Source organism: Haliaeetus albicilla, chromosome 13, assembly GCF_947461875.1.
Source record: "Haliaeetus albicilla chromosome 13, bHalAlb1.1, whole genome shotgun sequence".
In the NCBI taxonomy this organism is placed as follows: Eukaryota; Metazoa; Chordata; class Aves; order Accipitriformes; family Accipitridae; genus Haliaeetus; species Haliaeetus albicilla.
Window position 1 is genome coordinate 5,810,488 of NC_091495.1, and position 23,920 is coordinate 5,834,407.

Consider the following 23,920-nt stretch of genomic DNA (forward strand, 5'->3'; position numbering starts at 1 on the left):
CTTTCTCAATAACCTTCCACCAGTGGAAGACAACACCCAAGTCCCCTCTTACCCCCTGGTTCTCCAGGCTCGATGTACAAACAAGATCCCTCAAAAAGGGATGACAATGGAATTTCCAACTTTTTAATGACTTTTAGGATGAGATTCCCAGAAGGCTCATTCTCTAATTTTTTTATTTCAAGTATTGACCAAACTGATGTATGATTCTCGGCTCTGCAAAGGTACTTATTAAGGCAATGAATTCACGCTGAATGATGGTTGGCACTTCAGAAGAGCCAATGTTGTCCTCAAAACTAACTGCAGTAGAAAAGAGGGATCCCACCGGGGAGTGCTTATGGGGCAATATATCCCTAAATGGGTATGGGATCAGGTTTTACCCTGGTATTTGTACTTCGCAAGAGTTTTGCGGAGGGGCACGTTCGCCCGTGCACGTGAGATTGTTGTGGGGTCAGAAAGAGAGCCCAGGCCGCTTTGGTCCTGATCCAACAGCTCTAGCCAGCTGGGCACGGGCTCACTTTGGTTTTAAACAAGCATAAAACTTTACTTAAAACCTCCTGGAGTTTTCCTTCTCGGATTGGGGGTTTCACCAGATTTGTTTACCTTATAAAAACATACATGTGGAAAGAGTATAAAAAGGTTAACTGTGTCAACAGTGAGCGGCAGTAAAGCATGGTGCAATAAAAGCTGAAAATATTGCCAGTTTCAGAGAAAGTTAAGAGAAACCATCTCCTCACGGCAGTGGAAGTCATGCCACGATGGTTTTTTGCTTCTCTCACACTTGACAGGCTATTTTATAACCAAATCCATGGCTAACAGCAGTAGGGTTTTCCCCTCCATCCAGCACCGTTGGGCTGATGAATCAGTGTCCCTTTTTAGCTAATAACTAAATTAAGGTGAGTGCTTTTTCCTCCCGAGCGCCGGAGGCCATCCTCTCCCACCAGCTGCCCCACGGCACGGGCCTGCCAACTGCAGGCGTGTGAGGGTGTAAGGAGCGTGGGTGAGGGTGTAAGGAGTGGGTGCGGGGGTCCGTGGGGGAGTGAAGGGGCCGGGGTGGCTGCTGCCCCTTTAAGGGCGGCCGGGGCCAGGAGCGCTGCCATGGCAACGGCTTGACAGCCGTGACCGGAAGTGATTGGCGGGGGTCAGAGGTCGCCGGTGGCAGCGGGAACATGGCGGCGGCGGCGGCGGTCCTGGCGATGCGGAGCGCTGGCGGCGGCGCGGCCGCGCTCCCCGGGGCGGCGGCTCCTTGAGCGGGGCGGGGAACCTCCTCCCGCCGCGGCTCTGCCCCGTCTCAGGTGAGGGCGGGCACGGGTGCTCCCCTGCCGGGCGGCGGGCCGGGCCGGGCCGGGCCGCTGGCGCTGCGGGGCTGATCAGCGGCTCCGGGTCTCCGCCGCCGGCCCGGCCTTGCCGGTTTTTCCTCGCCGAGGTGCGGCCTGCCGGGCTCTCTCACCTGCCTCCCGTTTCTCCCCAGGCATGGTCGCCGCGCTGTAGGAGGGCTGGGAGCCGCGGCGATGCCCGAGGAGGAGCCGCTGGAGGAAGGCGCTTGAGCTTGTCCGAGGAGACGTTCGGAGTGTGTGAAACGTGTACGTCACCCGAAACCTTGGTTTCGGTACTGCTGCTTTTATTACACCTCGAGGAATAAAGGGAGGCTTGTTGTTATAACCTCATCCTTAGTATCTTTCCTTTTGGGAAAAGTAGAGTCTCTTGTTACGACTTGCGTGTACACAGAAGTCAGTTTCTGCAGACTGCAGTTGGGTGGTTTTCCCTGTTTACTGTGTCTTTTGTGACTTCTCCCGTTGGTACTGGCATGCACGCTGCTGTCTCGGCTAGAATTGCCCTCTGGCAAAGCTAAACTTTGACCAGAATGTTCTCTTGTGTAAGAAGTGCAGGGTGAGGATTGGAACAAGGCATGTAACTTTTCACAACCAGGCTGTTCAGAACATAACTGTGGCTGTAAAAAGCCACGTACTAAAAATAAGTACTAGAATTAAACTATGTGTGCAGCTTCACGTTAGTGCTTATGTGTATTCATTGTGATACAGTACGTGGCTGTCACTAGACTTTTGTTTAATCTCCACTTATGCTCGTGGACGGAGTGGACTATGCTTGCATAATGGGTAGCGTATTTTGCTTATTGATTGCTAAGTATTGCCATATCTCATTTACTTCATAGTAGCTGTCTCTCGTTTTGAAGACACCGCCTCCTCTCTGCTTTCGGACCCTTGGACTTTTTGGCAGTAGTTACCACAGCAATATTTAAATGTTTTTCAAGCACAAACTTACTCCACTGTAACACACAGACATTAACAGATGGTTTGTTGTTTTTTTTTTTTTCTTTTCCCCTTCTTACTTTACAAATGGGGAAACTAGGATAAAAACAGGAGGAAAGCCAAAGTATGTCTTAAATTGAACACAAAAATCTGAAACGAGTTGTTTGACTTTGTAATCAGATTTTATAGTATTATCTAATACTCTGAAGGTAAAGCTTCAGTGGCAGCTGTACTATCTGGCTCCTCAGCAAATCAAGGTACAGTTTAACAGTGTGAATACATAGTTTGGTCAGTGTGTGAACTGCAGCCGAAGAATGTGGTCTCACTTCTTTGCCATCACTGGCCATGGGTTACTACTACTCTCTTTGTAGTGGATTTAGTGGTTGGATGGTTGCAGGGACAGTTTATCTAACAGTTTTATGGGGATGGCTTTCTGTCAGATGGAGGCTGTTCTAGTGAGTGTTTGCTCCGATATGAATGAAAGCTGTTTCTCTTTCTGCACTAATGTAAACCAGCTGTGGGTTAAGTATAATGTGAAACTACCTCGAGAAACCAAGTCTCAAATTGGTCATTCAGAAAATCAGGACTACACTTACAACTTCTGAAAAGTTTGGATTAAAAAAACGTCAGCCGTCTGTAGGGAGTACGTGGTAAAGAGTGAAGGGTGTATAAGTCTGTGAAGGAACTTTCCCATCTTACCAGAGTATTTTCTCCATTCACTTCTTGCCAAAGAGCTTCTGTGCTGAAAATGGGAAGTCTCCTACAAAGCCTTATTTAGACCTCAGGGGCTGGTCCACCATGTGTACTCAGTGAGGCAGGAATCTTGAAGGAAGAATACTATTGTATCCTACTGTAAAAGCTAAACTGAAGTTGCACAGGGAAACCTTGATTCTGGTATGTTCCAACTCCTCAGTCTTGATGAGTTTTGCTTTCATGGAGTTCCCTACCCTCCTCCCAAAAGCAATCTGAAAAGAAAACTGGAAGTGTAATGAGGTGTCATCTTCACATCCACCTGGGATTTTAGCAGTGTTGGGGTTACTTGATCCAGCAAGTCCTTTCTCCAGTTGCTCAGGTGGCAGGCTGTCATATGTTTCATCTGTTCCTGCAGTCTGTACTTCTTCAGCAGTTATTTTTGATAATGCCAGGCTAGATTCTTAATTACCTGGACTGTCTCAGGTGCAAATCCTCTTGTCCTTCTGTTGGCTTCCTATTTGATTCTGTCTAAGACTTCTCCCTGTAGAGTTTCTATCTCTTAATTTTTTGTTTGGACAGCCTCATTTATGTCCATTTTGGGAGACACACACCCTTTGTCACTTTCAATGGTTAGAAATAGATGAGCCTGCAAAACACTTTTTGTAAATCAGATTGACGCACAAGTATTTTTCTAAGGAAACTCTAGTGCAAAATCTATCCATCTCATGGAGACAGCACAAAATGCAGTAAGACTGATCCTCTTCTAAAACAGTCTGTCCCCAAAGTTTAGAAAGATCAAACATACCCAGGACATTACATTCCATTGTCCTAGAGGGTCTAGAACCAAGGTTGTGGTGCTGAGAACACACAGACAAGATTCCTTGTGTTCTATATGTGGTATTGAGTTCTGTAATCTGGTTTAATTTTTTATTAGCTATGGACTCAGGAGAGTTGGCTTGTTTGCATTGCATGTGTGGTGTTTGGTCAGCACTTAGACCTAAGAGAGGGGAAAATGGAACCTTTAGAGAGTTGACTTTTTGAAACAGGTCCCCTCTGAGTGTGGACAAAGGCTCACAGTTTGGTTTTACATGATGTTTTGTTGACCTGGCCAAAAAGTGAATTGTTTCTGAAAGACAATTCTGTGTTATAAAGTCCATTGTTACTGCTGCAGGGCACAGTGAGATGCAAGAAAGCAATGTTAGCAGGCTTCTTGAAATGAAGACAAAATGTCTCTTTTTCCTAGTCTCTTTCTCTCAGCTGAACTAGTTTGCTTGTGAACTTGTTTTGCTATAATAAACTTAATTTACTTAATTTGATTTGTTTGTATTAGGGTTTCTTAAACGCTTCGAGGTTCAAAACTGGGGGAGTCTTTACTTGTCAATACAAAATTAATTGCTCCACTAGGTTCACACACTATCCTTTCATGAGTTTGAGAAAATAAATTTGCCTTTAATCTGACAGGAGGCTTAGGTTTTGGGGCTTGTTTTGTTTTGGTTTGGTTTTGGGTTTGTTTTTTTTTTGTGTTGCCCCACCTCTCCAGCCCCCTGGGGACTCCTTGAAACAAAACTGTTTTTTCATCTTCCTGCTTTTAAACATGCCTTTCCAAGACTTTGTATCTGTGATATTAAAACTCCCATGACTCTTGGTTTTTTTGGGGGCATCCTTTGGTATAGTAGCTGCTATTTATATTATTTTAAATTTATATTATTTAAGGTATCAAGGCAGCAGGTATTCCTTTCATTCCAGTAGTTCTGAAAGGTATTGTTTAATCTTCTGCTTCCTCATTGAGCTTATGGTGGTTTTATTGTTTTTAAGGCATCCAGCGTATCTTATGGTTGAAAGAAATCTATATCTGTTTGCTTTTCTCTTTCGATGGTGGCTTCAGAGGTGCCATGAAGGCTAAATGAATTAACTGCCTGATGAGTCTATATGAAGCAGTTGTGTGGATCACCACACATTGCTTGTAGAGAGAGAATTAATTTTTCTTGAAAATGCTCTAGTCTTTTATAAAATTAGTGTTTGAATCATGGAAGTGTTCCTGTAAACTACTGTGTCCCCAGACATGCTCACAGTTCCTGGGTGCTTTAATAGATGAATGAAAGATTGTTTTGTACTCCTTCACTGAATAAGTGGAGCTGGTTGTAGTCAGAAGAGTCAAAAGATAACCAAACACCAAAGCTTTTACAGGAGAACAAGAAATAAAAGACAGCCAAGCCATTCATTTCTCTTGCTACATCAAAGACCAACAATAGCAGGCAGTGCAGGTGCTGACAAGTACACACAATCGTGATTTTTAAACAGGAATGGAGTTACTTGATTTCCTTAGTTGCATCAAACTGGTAATGGTTGTCGCAGATCAAGATTTAACTTACTGTTCAAAGTCACTGGAAGTTACTGTGGTTATACATGAAATGAACATCCAGATCTGGGGTTAGTGTGTGATTATTTTTTTTTTTTCCTTTTAACTTTTGCATAGTCAGTATGATAATGACTCCACCCAAATATAGCTGTTGATTGAGAAGTAACAGAAAATATGCTGTGTGACTCTTCAAATCTATTAGGAAGACCCTCTCTGGTATTTGAAGGTAAAAATGTTACTGTCTTGCTACATGTGGGTGCTTGTGTGAAATGCCTTGTATGGCCACTGATGCAGTTTTAACAGTGATAAAAGTGCTGAGAATCCTCTGTTCAGCTTGATCAGCTCCTAGAGAGTCAGAAGCAGTAGATAAAAGATTCAAAACTTTTTTTTCTCAAAGAAAATTCTTTATATCTAAGTAATTAATTCCACATCACTTGGTAATTTTGCTCTTAAGTTTCATTATAGTTACTCTTATCTAGTGTTGGTATTGATTTTTAACATCGATTTCCCCAATGTCTACGCAAGCAGTGATCTACAGCCTGCATTTGTTCAGCTCAAGTATTAGCATTATGTGTTTGAATTCAGAAGATAATTGCATATCTTGCAAATTACCCAATGGCTGTTTCATCTTGAAACATTTAGAAATCCATTTTAGTTTCTCGTAATTGTAATGTTTTAGTCAGACAGCAATCTAAACTTAGGACAGCACTTTGGCAGTGATATGCTTGTTTTTCTAAAATGAGCACAGTTTCTGTGGTTAAATTTTCCTTTCATTTAAATATAGATTTTAATCAGTGTAGGCCAAACTTTTCCAACCATGTTTAAAATTAGCTCAAGCCATATTTTAAAAAGTATGTTCTCCTAATGTGATTTAACTTATGTAGAAAAATGTATGCAGAAATGAACCTTTTAAAGCTGATTAATGCTTTTGAAGTGTTTTTACAATTTATTTGCAAAAAAAACTTTTATAGACTGGCTCAAATATGACTTGATACTAGTAGTCTCTTTGTAATAAATACCACTGAAAGCACTTCATGCTGTGCTTCTGAAATTTGAAAGGTAGCTGTTCAGAAAGAAACTGTAAATTCCACTCATCAAGCAGCTCAGTTACAACATCAAAACAAAGTAAAATGCTTGCTGTTCTTCCAGACTTCCATGCAAGCGTTGTTCCGGAGATTACTGAAATTTTCATTGGTTGTCTTGTACTTCTTTAGGCAGGGCATAGTTACCATTTTCAGCTGGTAAGTTGAAGTTGTAAATAAATGTATAGCAAGTGTTAAGCTTTGAGTAGAGGATATTCAACATTGTGTTCTGAAATAGAAGTGGGAATGAGTCTGAACTGAATCTATCAGGTGGCTATTACAGCTCCCTGAATTAGTGCTAAACATTTGGTAGTTTCAGTCTCTACAAAAGTATTAAAAAAACCCCACAAGCAAAAAGACCCCCAAAACTGTTACCAATCTTATATCCCTGTTTTTACCCAAATGCAGGAAAAGGTCTTTGTTACACCCAGAAAGTTTTCCAGTTGGCAGAGTGTTCAGAGATCAAGGGAGGCAATCTGTCAGCATACTTATCTTCAGATGGACCATTTCTACTGATCACAGGTAGGGTGAGATGCTTTCACAGAGAAATGTGAGGACAAATGTCCCAAGAGGCAGGTGAGTTCTGTGGATTTCGGTTATATGGAATGCAGTGTGTTTTTATGTGAGATGTGCTGGTTAGCTTTGACAGAACTGTTTCTTTAGTGAAAACAATGGGGAAGAGAAATACTGCCCTGGTTTGGACATGGAACTGTGAGAAATCTGACATAATTTTCCAGATGCTTTATTATTCAGATGCTAGAAGGACTAGATCCTACTAGATTTTTGTACTTAATCTTTCTGTAATCATGCATCTGTTCAGCTGATCAGTTCCATTTACTATCAAGACGATGTTTGTTACTGTGATTTTAGTGATCTGTTAGAAGGTAAAGAATGTTGGTTTTGAAAAAGCTGATAATGCTATAGCAATAGTAAGTGATAGCAAATTTATCGATGACTGGTAAAGCTTACCTTTTTCCCAATTGCTGCAGCTTTGCTATTACTTTTAAGAAACTGAAATGGAGCAAACACCTTTTGATTTCACTCAACAATATTTCTTACAAACAGGACTAACTCTTACCGAGGATTTGTGTGCTACAGTGGGAATTTCTCAAGCATTCAGCTTACTGAATAGCAGTTACACATTTTGTGCTCATTGAAAAACAACTTAACTCTTCTGGTAAGATAAAGCCAGGAGACAGTGGTGACCACACGCTGATCTGTGGAAGTTAACTTTTCAAAGTGAACCAAACTGCAAACTGGCTTCAAGCTTTCAGGCTGTGGCCAGAACTTGGAGTTTGTTTCTGTTCTGCTCTGTAAATTTTTTAAATTGTGTATCAGCTAGAGTTTGGGGCCATGTGCTCAAGGGAATTCATCACTAGGTCCTTTAATGAAGCCAAGGAAAACTACAAAAGATTTCTCAAAGAGAAAAACAAGTAGAAGAAATACTTACCTGTTAAGTCACTGTTGGGAGTCAGTCTTTTTTTAACTCTCCACTCATGGAAAACCTCTTTCTCATGAGTACAACGTTTCAGAAAGTGCGAGGTAATACGCTCATGCCAAGGTTATTGAGCCAATCTGTAGAGCCTGGTAAGGTAAGGCTAATAATTTCCTTTCAGCCTCCTGCTAGACAGTAGCTTTCTTCTGGTCTTCCCTCTTCAGTGTGAAACCACCACTAAATCTGTCAACTTAACTAGTGAATTCCCTTAAAAAGAAAACAGGTTTAGCAGTTTTGTTCAAGGTCTCTTGGCCAAGTCAGTAGATTTGTCCCTAGGACAAGTAAAAATGATGCACTGCCAGTGAACTAATTATGTGTAATTCATCATCAGATAGTGGAAACAGTTAATATTCTGGGAATTGGCATGCATTTCGCGTTTGGAAAGGGGGTGTTTGGTTTAATCTCTCTTAAATAATTGCAGACCCTCTAGAACAATGGAATGTAATGTTCTGGGTATGTTTGATCTTTCTAAACTTTGGGGATAGACTGTTTTAGAAGAGGATCAGTCTTACTGCATTTTGTGCTGTCTCCATGAGATGGATAGATTTTGCACTAGAGTTTCCTTAGAAAAATACTTGTGCGTCAATCTGATTTACAAAAAGTGTTTTGCAGGCTCATCTATTTCTAACCATTGAAAGTGACAAAGGGTGTGTGTCTCCCAAAATCATGGCTTTGCTCAGGGAAGTGTGTTCTTTTATTAGGAACATCAGTTTTAAATTTTCACTTGAATACCAAGTTTTAAATAAAATCCGAACAGTTAACCACTCTTTCCAGTGCTTGCATGGGTCTACTATTCATTACAAAATGGATACTTAATTATTTTGTCATAAATGATTGTATCTTTAGATCCCAATGTCCAAAATTCTATGAAGAAAGTTTTTAACTTATGTTGTAATAAAGGTAAGCATTGTACTTATTGTATCTCAGTCCCACTCTAAAGAAAGAATCTTGGTCTCTCCTAAATATTGAGAAGCATTTAGTTTTGTACCTCTGTTGGATACAGGGTTAGATGCTGAACAGTGTCAGCTCCACTAAGCGATAAAAAAATCCCACCTTAAGACAATGCTTTAACTGAATAACACATCTCATTTAGATTTTGACAGCAAGTAAGAGCTGTGTGTTTATCTTGTCTGCCACCTTAATATTTTTTTGAATGACAAATGCCTGCGAAGATGTCAAGGGTTAAACAGCTGTGGTTTTTTGTGTGTTCTCATTACAGTAGGTCACTGAAGGACCTTGAGAGATGACTGATCTGTAGAATTGAGGCAAAGGCTCTATAGTTATGGTAGAATGGAAATGAAATATAGGCAGAAGCAAATATGACTTGAGTGGTCGCAACAGGGATATTGCCAGAATGATTGTTGATAACGCAGGAATATGGATTATCTTCTGTCTAAAGGGAAAATAGCTAAGATTATGGTTTTTTTTGTTAAAGTGCAGTAGGCTAGTCTATTGAAGAACAATATGATGTGACATGCAGCACCCTTGTGCAGTAGAATATCTTTGAAAATATACTAATAGCAGTTATCTTTAATTAAAGAAAATATGAAAAGTTTAGAGGATTTAGTAAGCTTTGATTGTTTGTCACATGTTAGTAAGATTTTCTTATCGTCTGCCTTTTCTCTGTGCCTTTGCAGATTCGCAGACCATCACCCTTCTGCCACAGCACTATGCCCCTGAAGTAGCTGTAGCAAATACTCACTTCCCTTTTTTTAAGGGAAGCTTTACGTTATTCCCATGTTGCCTGTGGCCCTCAGATTCTTGTTCATTTTACATGTAGACAGTGGCAAATAGAGGTGGTGAATATGGCTGTTTTTTCTTTTTTAACTTTATGTAAGGCATCCATAAAAATCTGTTAAGCAAACTAGCATTGCAGATATTGTCCATAGCTTTGTTGTCATGAGTGCTGGGCATGCAGACTTAAGCTTGCTTTCAGAACAAAAGGTATCACTGTTGTGAGCAGAATGCTAAAATGAGTTTGCATGTTAGAAAGAAGGAAAGATTATATTTCTTGTCTCCATCATCTCTCACTGTGTCTTGAAATACAGAATTAGCTGAAAAAGCCATATTTAGGACAGGCTTTTGCTGAAGTTTAGAAACATGTCATTTATTCATAAATGTAAAATAAGCAAACCATAGAATTTAGGGAAAATGGTAGCTTTGGATTTCAGTGCAAGATATTGTCTGTGTACAGTATTAACCCAGATGATAATGTTTACCAGAAGTATCACAAAATTACACATTAGCTAGAAGATACCCCAAAAATGGAAAATAGTAGTTGCAAAATATTGTTGTACACAGAGTTCCACAGGCTGCAGAATATTTTAGAATGAAAATTTTCAGCCGTACTGAAAATGATCTGATCTGGCAGAAGAGTAATATTTTAATGAATGCCTACAGCATGACAAGAGGGAAGAGAAATTATCAGCAGGTACTTCTTCATTACTTAAAGTGATGAAACTACAACCGCTACTGCTGTAGCTCTCCAGCCGTTTAGCTAAGAGTTTACAACCTTTATAGGGGACTGGATATTACAGACTGTAGAGCAAATGCCTTTGTTTGGCCTTAATGTCCTGTAAAGATGCCATTTCCCAGGATTTTTGCATGTGGGACCTTAGTTCTTCTCCATGCAACTGGTGCAAGTCTCCCAGCTCTTAAGAACTTGGGATTTGGTGTCAGTATGGAGGAGTGGCCTACCCTTAGGAGTTGCATCATCTTCTGTGAGACCTCAATGTCTGTCCTTCTCTTGAGAGAGGTTGTGGTGTGCTTTTCTGCCAGTTTCAATGACTTGAAGGGTTTTAATGTTTAGAGTAAAGTTATTAAGAACTTTCATGTCTGGTTTGGGAGTTATTTGATATAGAACCATCAGTCTCTTGTTCTTAGCTAGGTGACTGTTTTCTCCTTAACATCTCTCTCCTAAGATGAACCTTACTAAGTGCTGTCAGACTTCCACCAGGCATGTACTGAGGAGCTAGAACATAAAAGTGAAGTGCATGTTGGAATAAGTTCTGGAGAGAAGCAAAGTTGTATTTTTCCTTTTTCCAAATGTTAAGCTTCAGCCATGTTAATAATATTTCTACAAAAACATTATTGGGCTAATTTAAGGCAAAATTCTAGAACTGTTATATCCCACATGGCATGAAACATTCCTGCCTTTTTTTTTTTTCCTGGTGTATTAACTTCTCACACTGAAAGGAAATGAATTTTAGAAAGAATGTTATACATAAACCATTTGAGACATTCTCTGTTAAGGAAATACCAGCTGTCAAGAAAGATGCAGCCAATGTTGAATTATATTAAAATCATTGTAAAAGAAATATTTGTCAAGGAAAAGTGGATTAATTAAAACATTTTAACTATTTTTGCTCTGGAAGAAGGTTAGGGAAGTTCTATATAAGCCTTTTCTAAATGCAGCCATTATTAAAAGCCACAAATTTATTTCTTCAGATGGAGGTTGACTTAGGTAAGTTGTTCCTTAATGTGGAATAAAGAAATTTTCTGACTACCATGTAACTAGCAGGGAAAAAAAACAGAAAAGACTTGGAGTCATTATACTTTATTACCCTCAAATTCTATAAATTTGCTTTCATTGATTCTTCTTGATGGACAGAATTTATATCAAAAAGAAAATAGGTTATGTTTTAGGATTTTCATATTAACATTTTTATTTGAAAATTGGTTCTTTTATAGTGTTAGGAGGCATTATTTTGCTTCTGTAGAGGAAAATGGTGAAGTGCACATAAAAAGGTACCTGGACCAGGCATGTGAAACATTAAATGTGACAGGATTTACTCTTTATTTAATCCAGTCTAGCCTGCTGGCTTTAAGGAGTTGTACACTGAATATGCAGATTTACTGTAATTGTTTGAAACGTAAGGTTTTGGGTTAATTACCACTTTGCTCTTTTTCCCATTAATCTGTTGATGCTATCAGATCTACCCTGAAATTTAGCAGATACAGAAACAGTTATGTCTGTTACCTTTCTAGATAATGCTCCAGTTTTTCTATTTTTTTATTTAGGTAAAGAGGTTGAAAGGGATGCTTAGATGGTATGTGACCTACTTAAATGTTGAGGTTTTGATTTTTAGAAAAGCATGAATACTGTATGTGGGAATGTTAGGTCTTCCTTTGTTTCAGATACTGTACCTTTTCATTATAATTATTTTCTGGAAATTCATGAAGATCAGAGTGTTTTCTTTTGTTCCTTGAAAATATTAAAATTACATTTCTCAAGTTACATGATTGTTTTGGAGACGAGCAGCTGTTGTTACCCAAAATTCTCTTCACACTAGGCTCATGATCTTAGTCTTTGTTAAAATACCAACAGAAACATAAGTACCAAATGATATATGGGCTAAATTTTTTCATGTCACCCACATCTCCACATTTGAATTGGCAGTCTGTAATTCCATTAACACATTACCTTTTTTCCCCTTAAAAAACTTATTGTTCAGGATAGCCTGTATTTTAGGAATGCCTTAAAGATTTAAGGAATGCGGTCTGTAGAACCCATTTTACTTGTTGCACATACGTGATGTTATATACTGAACTGAATAAAGGATTGAAGATGATGATCATCTGAATGTTTCTTTAGTTAAATGCCTCTCTGAAGAATTGGATTTTGCTTTTTACTTGAGAAGTGAGACATGTAACATTGTTATTAACAATAACTAATTGTGATCCTTGTATTGAACAGTAAGGTTTCAAGTTGGACACCTATAAAATAAAGAATGTAAAGCTTTTACAGCTGCAACTGAAGCTAATAGCAACTGTGAATTGTGCTTAGTGACAAATATTCTGAAAAAAAATTAGTCTGGAAACATTCCAATCAGGCAGACACATTTTGTATACTTTGTGCTGTGGATCTTGAATTGCAAAAACATAAATATGGTCCGTTGTGAAAATAAATTACTGGCATATAAAACTTTCAGATAGTAGTATAATGAGCATAATATGGAGGAAAAAGAAAAGAAAAAAGGGGTGTGTGTGTTGTCCTAGGATTTTAATAGCTTAGGCTACTTTTAGCACTGTACTCTGAGAAAGGGGAAAAAAAAATACAAAGTAATTTCTCCCTGTTAACCCTGCTGTCAAAGCATGTGCATTGTATGAGGCAAGGTTCCTGTTTGAAACAAACAAATAAACCAGCCAGGAAAGAACAGCCTTAATTCTGGTGGTTTATAATTTCTGTATGTTTGATTGTGCAGCTTCAGTATCCCAAATGTTTTTTGAGTGTAATACGAAGGTAACAATTCACAAACAGTGTGCTGGTGGTGCTGAATGCCCCATATCTTTTACCTGTGAATGTAGCAAACTAATTATGCTGCAGATGACCCTTTACTACAGGTGATATTCTCCCTCATGTAAATTCTATGGTGCTGTATCTGACCTAAATGCTTTTCAGGCTGAAACTAGCTATTTTCTGTTAGACTTCCACAGAATCACTTTATGTGTAGTCTGAGACTGTGCTTTACTGGCAGTCTGCTTTATCATATGCAAAATCATAGATATCTGAGATCAATGCTGACTCCAAAGAGAAGTAACTAGACTGAGTTCCTGCATATAGTATCAAGACCACTAATCATGGCAGCTAGAAAAAAAAAAATCTGTCAGTATTCCAAGGTACTTCTACAAAGCAATTAACAATTGTAAATGATTCTGCAGTTTGACTGAATGATGCAGATCCTACTTTATGCCTTTCACTTAAATTGTGCTTTTGTCTAGAGTGAAATAGTTCTTTGTGTATTTATGTATGCATGATTGGGCATATAGTTATTGTTCCAAGGACAAGTAAGAGGAAAATAGCCTCTTCTAATCTGTCAATTCACATTTTGAAGTTTTCTTTATAGTAAGTAACTCTTGTGGAAATTGTATTAGCCATCTAGGACCACTTTGTTTCAATTTCCATCTGATGCCTTTGCAATCAAGATGAAGGATGTTGATCAGGATGCTTTTCTTCTGAGAAATTAATACTGAACCACTATGCATTGATTGACTTTTGCTGTCTAATTGATGATAGGCAGGTTTGCCCAATCTTTGTTGGCTTTCACAGTGAAGTGAAGCCTAAAAATGTGCTTGAAGTTATTTGATCTAGATATATCTTAGTCTTTTATGATATTTACAATGAGACAAAGCTTATTTGATGAACTGGTAGACATCTTTATAGGTGGATAACTGGGAGAGATGCATTTTGAATGAGGTGTGAAGCTTGGAGTTTTAGTTTTATCCTAGTTTACTTTATTTGATGGTCAGTTAAATATTTTCTTCAGCTGTTGATCGAGGACACAGTAATCATCTTTACGGATGTATCTGATTACAAATTACAATTAATGTCCTGAATTCCCTGCCAGTGAGAAATAATACCCCTCTATGCACTTTTAAAGTAAGAACTTTTTTGGGGAAAAAAATGTTATTGCTACAAAGTATATTTCTGTTATCTGTCCTGCATAATAGAAAGAGACTAAATGATATAAAAAAATGTATAACAACTTTACCAAAATTGCAAGTTGTACATGTTCTTTAATAGGGCATCTTGCAGCTGAGTTGAGCTGGTTCTTAATGTATAGAAAAAACCTACTTCCAGTTTAAAAGGGTCAGTTATGATATATCTTGATGTAATTTTCCATCTATATGCTTGATATCTTCATCTGACAGTATAGAAGCTAGAGATGGAAAGTTATAAAGAGGAATTATTTGACTACATTAAGTGTTATAGGACAATTGAAAAATGAGTCCCATTAGCCATGTTGTCTTGAACTGCAGCCAGCCATTTTGAAATATTTTAAATCCCTAGCATTCCTGAACAACTGGAGGAGAATCCTTTCCTGATATTCCTTCTAAAAGGGATTATTTTTTTTTTTGGTTGTAGTTTGGTCTAAGAATTTCAGTGAAATATCAGGAAATTATTACATTTTTCCTTAGTGACTAATGCAGTCAAACCTGATTTGAAGCTTGGAATCCGTTACCAGTAAAAAAGGCTTATGATTAGGCTGTTAGAGGCTTTAGATCAGTTTAAATTCCTTATTTCCCGTAAAATACCTAAAATCCCACCAGTATAAGTCATAAGCTATTTATCTGTACACCTTAATTGTATGTGTTGCATAGAGAATCCTGTAAGAGCAATCTTGTGCAAAGCTATTTTTGCAAGTTTTATTTTGTTCTGTTCATTACACTTGTCTTGATGCTTTTCCATTTCCAAACCCCTTCAAAGTTTCCAGTTTTATCAACATTTTGAGATGCAGAAAGTGATTGATCTGAGTGTCTTTGTGCTGTATGGTTTGAAGATAAGATGCATCTGTAGCAGTTGCCCAACTGAAGCCTGAAGCAATGCCAGGACATTTATGCTGAGTTTACTAGAATGGCTTTCTCTACTTTATTTTGTGCTCTGTCACCATTAATCTCTTTCTTCTTTGCCACGATGCTAGTTATTAAAAATTCTGATGTCCTCTAAGAAATGCTTGTCAAGTAACTTCTCATTCCGTTTGTCTATTATATCCCTTTTGCATACTGCAGATTACTGTAAATTGGTCTGGAAAGCACTATGAAAAAGTAATGGCTTAATATAAATAAGTGAAAAGGATCTTTCAGTTGTTGCTCATGTCCTCTAGTCTACCTAGACATTTGGTATTGGGTCCTCTTACCAAAATATGGACAGAGAGAGAAATGTTGGAAGATCAGTAAACCTTTTTGTTATGGAATATATTTACCTTTTCCTAAAGTAATGTGAACTATTTTTTTAGGCCATACTATGACACAGAACTACAGAGACTTTATACACATTATAAAAAGCTTTAAAATTGGAAACAGTTTGACCTGTTTCCCTCCTCTCATTGTTGGCAATGACTGGTATGAAAATGTCATCTTTATTTTCTTGATCTTCATGTTTTGTCTTTTAATCTCTTGTTAGTTTTTTCTCTCAGACTTGCAGTATTGCAAAACAACATTATAAGCTTAATTATTTGCGTCATGAAGTTTAAACTGTTTGAAATGAAGCTGAGGACTGGTGAATTTTTAAGTGACTTTATGGTCTCTTAATTTTGCAGCTAGCAGGGAGATATTTGCAGAAGCATTGGCACAATTAGGTTTTCTAAAAGTTGACCTTAATTATTCTGGTTTGAGTTAGGACCAGGACCAGAGGAATTACTCTAGTGGTTAAAGATGGAAACCCCTTCATGCTGAATTCATGCTTTCTTTCTCCCTGTTGTAGAAACCCTGTGCAGCACCTAAAGGGACACTCAGGGACTTAACTTCCCAGCTAATAAGGACACTCTGGATGCTTCCAGAAATTTTTAGGGTCGAGACCCAGCACAAACACATACTATACATACTGGAGAGAGTTCATGGAAGGGCCACAAGGATGATGAAGGGACTTGAGCATCTGACATATGAGGAAAGGCTGAAAGAGCTGGGACTCTGCCTGGAGAAGAGAAGACTCGTGGAGGGGGATCTTATCAATGTATATAAATACCTGGAAGGAAGGTGCAAAGAGGATGGAGCCAGCCTCTTCTCAGTGGTGCCAGTGACAGGACCAGAGGCAATGGGCATAAACTGAAACACATCAGGGAACACTTTTTTAGTGGGAGGGTCAGTGAGCCCTGGCACAGGTTGCCCAAGTAGGTTATGGAGTCTCCCTCAGAGATATTCATAAGCTGACTAGACACAGTCCTGGGGAACTGGCTGTAGGTGGTCCTGCTTGAGCAGGAGGGCTGGACCAAATGACCTCCAGAGGTCCTTTCCAATCTCAGCTATTCTGTGTGATTCTGTTGTGCAAATGTCATACAATCTTTATTGGTTTGAGATCACCCATAGGTGATTTGCAGGGGAAGGTGATTCTCCTTAAAATAAAACATACCTTATTCCATTAAAGCTCTCATCAGCTTCAGATGAGCTAACTACTTAGCTTAAAGTAAGCTGCAGAATAAGGGATGTTATTTTGGAAACAAGGTTCCTTTCCTCTTAAGTCTTAGGAAGTGTGTGAATTGAGAACTGAAGTGGTAGTTTTAGTTCCTGTTAGAGCAATTTAAATGTACGTTGTAACAAAGCCACAGTAGGAAAATAATTTTCCTTCCTGAGGGAGGAAGGACAGAAGCACTTGCTGTGTACTGTTTTGCTATAGGTTGTTTCTCCTCTTGTGTAATGGTCTTGTGCTATAAGAAGAGAGAGAAGCACTTTAAATGCAGGAAAATGTGGTCGTTAAGCCACAAAAAAAGAAGAGGTTTCAAGAGCATGCATAGTATCAAAAACAGTTTCTCTCATTCTTGATTTTGCTTTCATTTTGAGAGTGACATTTTAAAGAAAATGATAAAGAAGTCACTTTAGTTGACGGAAATCTGCTTGTCATTTTTGTTATGAAAATGCTCACAATTTGGAATGCTTGTTTAGAGCCACTCCAAACTTGTGAAAAATAAATTCAGTGACTTCAAAATGTGCCTGTACATTTTAATTGGCCTTCTTGACACACACTTTGTTGTTAAATGAAACATTTTTATTGGCACAAAAATATTTGCTCCACCTATTTTCATTTGCTAGTGGTGGGAACGGTAACATTAAAGGCTGTTTAAAATATATGAAGTGAGTTCTGGGGTCGTTCCCCACCTGTTGTTTATTTTGGTTTATGCAAGAACAGTGAAAAGTAATCATGTTGGTGAAGCTCTGTCATCTAAGTAGTGGTTTTGGAGGCTGACATCACTGTATCTTGCAAGGTGTAGATTTAGACAATTTACACATCAACAGGTTTAGTAGGCTTCTTCAAGCAAAACTTGGGCCTTCTGGGATAATGAACAGTGAATGTTGGCAAGAAAGGTCACTTCTTAGCTTTAAAGTAACCTAGAGGTCATTGTACAGAATTATGGAACAAAAGACTGTAAATTCAAAATACTTGATTAACTTCTCCTTTTCAAAGTGTCTTGACCTTTATTGAGTTCCCCTAGCTGACATTTTTAGACTTTTAGGACTATTTCCTTTCATTATAAAGGGGTTTTTTTTTGTATATTTGCTCCCACATATCTCATTGTCATCTTCTCTGCCATTTGATTTTCTTCAGCTACAACAGCATCCACATTTCATATCAGCATGGTTGCTGTAGTAGTGTAGTGATGTAGTCCTTTTATATATAAAATTCTAGAAATGCATTTCTGTAAGTAGATGTTATCTTGGTAAGCAAAAGGAAAGTAGGGCAAACATGAGTAAAAAAGAAAAAATAGCAAAGCTGATAAGCACCTACAAAAACATTTGAAAGACAGCATAATATATTCAAATTAGGAGTAAATCACATAGGATTCACATCACATTTTTCTATTTTTAGTTTTGAAATTATTAGCTGCATTTTCTATTTAAAGGTAATGACATACTTAGTCAGACTTAATGCAAGTGAATCATAGTATTGCATTGTTATTGTATAAAATAGTGATTGCTGGTTGTGTTTCTTATACTCTACATATTTTGGAGGGAAAAAAACAACTTATCTGTGCTCTGGAAGTTGCTCAGACATTTCATAGTCTGGGGTGATGATGAATAAATTATACTATAAATAATCCAGGCAACAGGAATACATATTTTTGTTTTGTTAGACTAGACTTCTCCAGTTGGCATCTTTCTTTCCTTTTCTTTACACCCCTTGTGGTGTAAGCAACGTACGGGCTGTATAAGATTATAAATAATTTTTTTACAAGGAGGCATTGCAGACTTGATCTTCTTACATGATTGTTCATACTGGTTCTACTGTCTAAGCTGGTAGCTCCCAGCTGTTCTTTAAAGGTCATGCCAGCAGTGCCTATTAATATGGTTTTGTCCTTCCTTTCTCCAGTTCCTATCCTGCTGTTGCTGCAGCAGAACAGGAACTTCCTCCAGCTGATTAAATCTTAGTAGCTGGCACCTTGGACGGCTGGCTAGCTCAAGATCTTCCTGGCTTGGAGAGATAGCTTCTCAAGAGCATCCCTTGCTCTATAATAACTGTCTTAACAAATCCCAGACTTAAGATCTAATTTTGTCTTTACTACTTTCTTCCTTTTTAATACTGTGTTCCTTGAAGCCTTTAAGTTGTTCTACACAATTGGAGGTGCTGTTCACAGCTAACAATGCTTTCTGTTAAGATATTCTGTAAAATGGGAGCTTTTCCTTAGATACAGAGTTTAGACTTCTTTAATTTAATTTAAGGATTCCAGGAGGGGGTGGAGGGTGGTGATGAAAATCACTGGCCACTTCGCTGTTAAGGTTACAGGCTTTTAATTGCTTGACTCCCAACTGACTACCTGCTAACTGATAGTTAGTGAAACTGAAGGTGGGATTTGTACCTTTGTTGCTCTAATGGGCAAGTTGTCTGGCTGCTGTCCTTTTCCTTTATGGATTTGGATTCTCAGCAACAGTGAAGAAGGCTTTAAAGACTGCTGATAGAACAAAAGGATTAGGTCTGTTTATATAGAAGACAAGATCAGCCTGCTAATGAATGATGTTGAGAAGGATATAAGCCCATGTATTTTATGGCTTAAGATAAACGTTAACAGAAACTAAGAATAAACTTGGCATCACTGCCTACTGCGGGCTTTCTTCCTGTACCTTCTTATGAAGTATATGGTTCAAGACACTGTCAGACAGGGTGACTGGGTGGACTACTGCTGATTCAGCTTGGCAATTTCTGTGTTTTTTCTACTGGTCATTTCTTTCTTCAACAGCATACAAGGTAACAAAGTCTCTTAGGTCAAGACACTGTAAATATTCATTCTGCATAAATGTTCTGTTAAACACAAGTCAGATCTGAGTTTATAGAATCCTTTCTTTCTTCAGCCTGGGCAATTTTCCAATTTTCTGAAGGCAAGCAGCCCAGCAAACACTCCTTCAGACAATTCCTCATCTTTCTCTTTTTTTCCAGAATGAAAATCCAAAAATATCAGCAATGGGGTCCAAAATAACAAAGGAAAAGTGGGTGTTGCCACTTCTTGCCAGATTTTTTGTAAATGTTCTTCTCCTTCCCTCTCCCAGAATAATAACAAAACTTCCCAAAGAATCCACAAAATAAACCAGCCTTTTTCAGCCTCTGATCTAATTCAGAGTAGATGCCATAATGAAAATGCTAGAGGACAAGTACTGTAAAGGGTAACTTTTAATCTGACTCTTAAGGGTTTATTCCTCATCTGTTAAGGTTGTGAGAAATTCTATTGCAACTGCTATGTCCTTGATGATGCTCAGCTGTTATTCTTGTTTCTGGAGTATTGATTGGGTTGATGCTAGTTGCTCTTCTTTTACTTGATAGTAAGGAATCTTAACTGGGGCATGAGTGGATAGACTCTGTAGTTTAGGACAGACTGGAGTGAAATACTGTTACAAAGAACTGGAAAACCAGGGGATACAAGCTCCAGAGAGAGTGATCCTAGGCTAGAGGTTCTCTGATTCATGTGTGCTTGTTCCTCCTCCAGCTTCAGGGACATGATTAGAAGTAGTAAGTAGGGTGAGGGGGTAAGGTAGGCAGTGAGATGGAGTTAAGCAGACCGGAGGTGGGATTAGAAACCAAGGCTGTGCTGGCAGAATGAGGTAATACAACTGAAGGGCCAAAGACCACTGTGGAGAAGCAGGATTAACAACTAAGACTGAATGACAGCAAGAGGGACAGGAAGCAGTTCTTTAGAGAAATAATCAGGATGTTATCTGCAGCTGCAGAGTAGCTGTTTGGGTTTCTTCTATACCAGATGTGTGTTGCAACCATTAACGGAGTTCACAAGGTTGGCTCTTTGACTCACTGAATGCTGGTGGCTGGCTGCAGCTTGTCTGTCTTGAGTCACATGTGCTGCTGTTTTCTACAGGTCATTCTTATTTTAGTTGAAATTCTTGGGGTTACAATGAATTCACTATTGTGAGAGTTTAAAGAGAATTTTTTTCTCCCCCAAAGGTGTTTTACATCAACAAGTCATTGAACTTAATCATGTTCATATGTGTGATAGGAAAGAACAATTTCTTTATCAGTGGATTTACTGGAGGAAGTTCTGCTGCCTGGGCTTATGTATTCAAACTCTGTGAGACTGCTGCCTTTTGATCTGTCAGATCTACACAATTAAGCTGTATAGTGCAATTACTGTGAATGAACTGTGCCATGACACATTCAAAGAGCTAATAATTGATTCCCTGAAACCATTTCCACCTGTGTGAGTCATGGTGGGACTTGTGACCTCTGTAAGAGGTATTTTGAGGATCCTAATTGTGACCGTTCTTCAGAGGGCAAGCATTTATGAAGTATTTCCAGGTCAAGGACTGTCAGACTGGAATTCCCAAACCTAAGGGAACAGCCACCCAAACTGAGATGTAGTCTGGAATCTGAGGACCATGTCTGTGTAAGAAGAGAGCTTCTCAGTTCCTGTGCTTCTGCTTCTATTTTGATTGCTAATATAGTTTCTGGGGTTTTTTTATTTTGGAGAGTGCAAAAGCTAGAAAATTTGATTCATCGAGTCCAGGCAATGTCTCGTTGGAAGACTCCTGGAAAACCACACTTGTTCTGGAGACAAACACAATGTCATTTCAGTAGCTGAATCCCTTTGTGAGCCTCCTGGAAACAAATGTTTTGCATGAGGACTCAATTTTTCTTTTTCTGAATTCATTCAAACAAATTACCCTGCAGACTTTATTTGTGGTAAACTTTTCTTGAGACAGCCTTTTCTTGAGCCCTGTTCAGAATCAGGACTGAATCTGAGTGCTGTTTAGAAGCTGTAATGGTTGTAAGTGTGTGGAACAGGTAAATGTATCAAGCAAAGCACTGTGCCTCAGTCTTCTGAGAAGCTAGGAAGATCAGTGGCCTTTAGAGCTTCCAGCCGGTGTTTCCCTCTCTTCTCCAAACTATTGCGCTCTCCATAAAAAAAGTATGTTGACCTGGAACAGCAAAGCAGCTTGCTTTTCTTTCTTTAATTAGGTGATGGCTTAAGATATTTACAGAGGAAAGAGGATGATTTGCTTAAGTAAAGCCAATTGATAGTAGGGGTGTTGAGGACCTCCCTTCATCTCTAGGGATCTTTTTTCCCCTTCTGTGTCTGAACAATCCCAAGTTTTTGGTTTCTCTAGTGCAGGAGCAAAGGTAGAAGGCTGGCTCAGAGTGTCAGGGAGGGAACTAAGGCATAAATCCAAATGACATTATTGAGACCTTGACACATTTGCTTTCCAGCTGATTGAGAACATGGCCATGAGAAGAACGTGCTTGGGAATTGTCCACCTGCCCATTTGACGTAGGACAAGAAAGAAACTGTTCATTTCCTGACAGCATGTCTGAAAACTGGAAGTGGAACGGTTATTTAATGTGTTTGGGTTTTTTGGCTATCTGATTCATAGTTTTTGAATGCTTGTAGTTGCCACTTCTCGATACAATACGCTTTTTTTTTATTTATTTGATGAATAAAAAGATGCAACAGACAAATCTTCAGGGCATCAGAGCATACTGTGGTCTATTCTCTGTTTTGTTCTACCTCTAATAACAGGATAAATAAAAGTATTTTGAGGCCTCTCCTCTTCCATCAAGCCTCTGGGAAAGAAAAAAGAAAGGGCAGGGGAGGTGACTGAGCATGGAAAATTTTATGAAATTGCTTATGGGTTTCCATTTCATGTGAAATTTCCCTGAATTTTTCTCCATGACTCATTTCCTTCTTGATTCCTTTTAAAGTCCATAGTTTGGGTGTTTTTTTCTTTTTTTTTTTTTTTTAGATGAGTAGGTAGCTTTTTCCTGCCCAATGTGATGTGAGTTTTGCAAAGGTGTGTGTTCAGTGCTGAAGTTACTCTGTGTCTTCTGAGTGCTTAGACATTGCAGTCTATTCTCCATAGGGACAGATGCTCTCTTTTCTCTAGTTTCTCTTTACAGCCCATGGACAAAGACAGGAAGCAAGGAATGCGCTTCCAAAGAAAACGGATATTAATCAGAGGTGTATTGTGTGAGGAAAGAGGTGGTGGGAAGTAGGATGTTCTATTTTAGCAGATGTCTGTTGATGTTTGCAAAGGTCTTGTATTGGCAGAAGGTCAATGAAAGAATTTGTTTTGGTTTCATAGTTTGACTTGCAGTTTTCAGTTCATGTTGATGTACATTCTTCCTGCTGGATATAGACTTCTCTAGAACTCATTCCCTGAAATGCTACCTAGCGCCTTCCACAGTGGTAAGGGTAGCTCTTTTCTGGATTGAAAACTTGCATGACTAATTTCTTTTTATTGGAGAAACAGAAAAGTTGAGTGAGAGAGATGTAAAAGGTTGATAGAATGCAAGAGTCCTTCACTAACCTGTAGTCATTGCCACTCATAAAATAAGTTCTATGGAATCCACAAACACTTTATTTATTGTGAATATATCTAGTCTGACTAAACTCTTGGACATGCTTAAAGCTCTACAATACAGCTTTTCTTACAAAGGAAAAAATTCAAGACTCTCAGGGTTCTTCTAGTGCCTATAAGATAAGGCTTACTTCTTTTGTAGAAATATCCACAATAATATGTTCTTCTGGTGCAATTAAAATTTAGTATAACAAAATTCAATGCATCCGAAGCATTGTAAACCCTTGAAGATCTTGGCAGCATTTCTTGGAATATCTTATTCCATAAAGGTTTGTATGATCTGATCACCAAACTATCTGAATGCTTCTCGCAGTGAATTAAGGCCTGTCCTCTTTTCCCCTCCTCTCCCCACCCCCTTCCAGGGTTCAGATAAACCGTATTATTTACAAGAGTTGAGCCTTTCAAAAAAGCATGTGATCTCCTTAGTGAAACATGAAATTATTTAAATTCTAAATGATTAAATTGTTGGAAGATAAAGCTTAGATACTAGAAGTAAAATTGTGTGCAGAGATTAATTCAATTTTCATCCACACATTGGTAGTATCTTTGATTTACATGAACACATACTACTTTTTCTGTAACTAGCTGTTTCCTTTCTCTAAGCTTATAAGCAACCAAATGGAGAGCCTTGAATGAAGAATGTTGCTTACTATTTACTTAGAAACATACTTACCTGTCCTGCTCATAAGCAGTGCATTCCTCCTAATGTTGAAAATTTCATGGCTAAACTTCATCATTT

The 23,920-nt window shown here is 38.6% G+C and overlaps 1 protein-coding gene across 9 annotated transcripts in view; it reads left to right on the forward strand.

The window, feature by feature from the left end:
• The first annotated feature begins 1,130 nt into the window (after window positions 1-1,130).
• Window positions 1,131-23,920, forward strand: part of LCLAT1 (lysocardiolipin acyltransferase 1) — a 120,993-nt gene continuing 98,203 nt past the window's right edge. The window contains exons 1-4 of one of the 9 annotated variants that reach the window (XM_069799983.1): window positions 1,131-1,292; window positions 1,469-1,580; window positions 5,441-5,545; window positions 6,810-6,923. Coding sequence is in view for 2 of the 9 variants with exons in the window: in XM_069799981.1 (XP_069656082.1) it covers window positions 6,475-6,560; window positions 6,810-6,923 (200 nt within the window). In the remaining 7 variants the exon portion in view is untranslated. Of the gene's footprint in view, window positions 1,293-1,468; window positions 1,607-2,365; window positions 2,525-5,440; window positions 5,546-6,393; window positions 6,561-6,809; window positions 6,924-11,338; window positions 11,360-23,920 lie in introns of those variants that run through there. The other 8 variants (XM_069799984.1, XM_069799987.1, XM_069799988.1 and 5 more) reach the window with 8 other exon arrangements.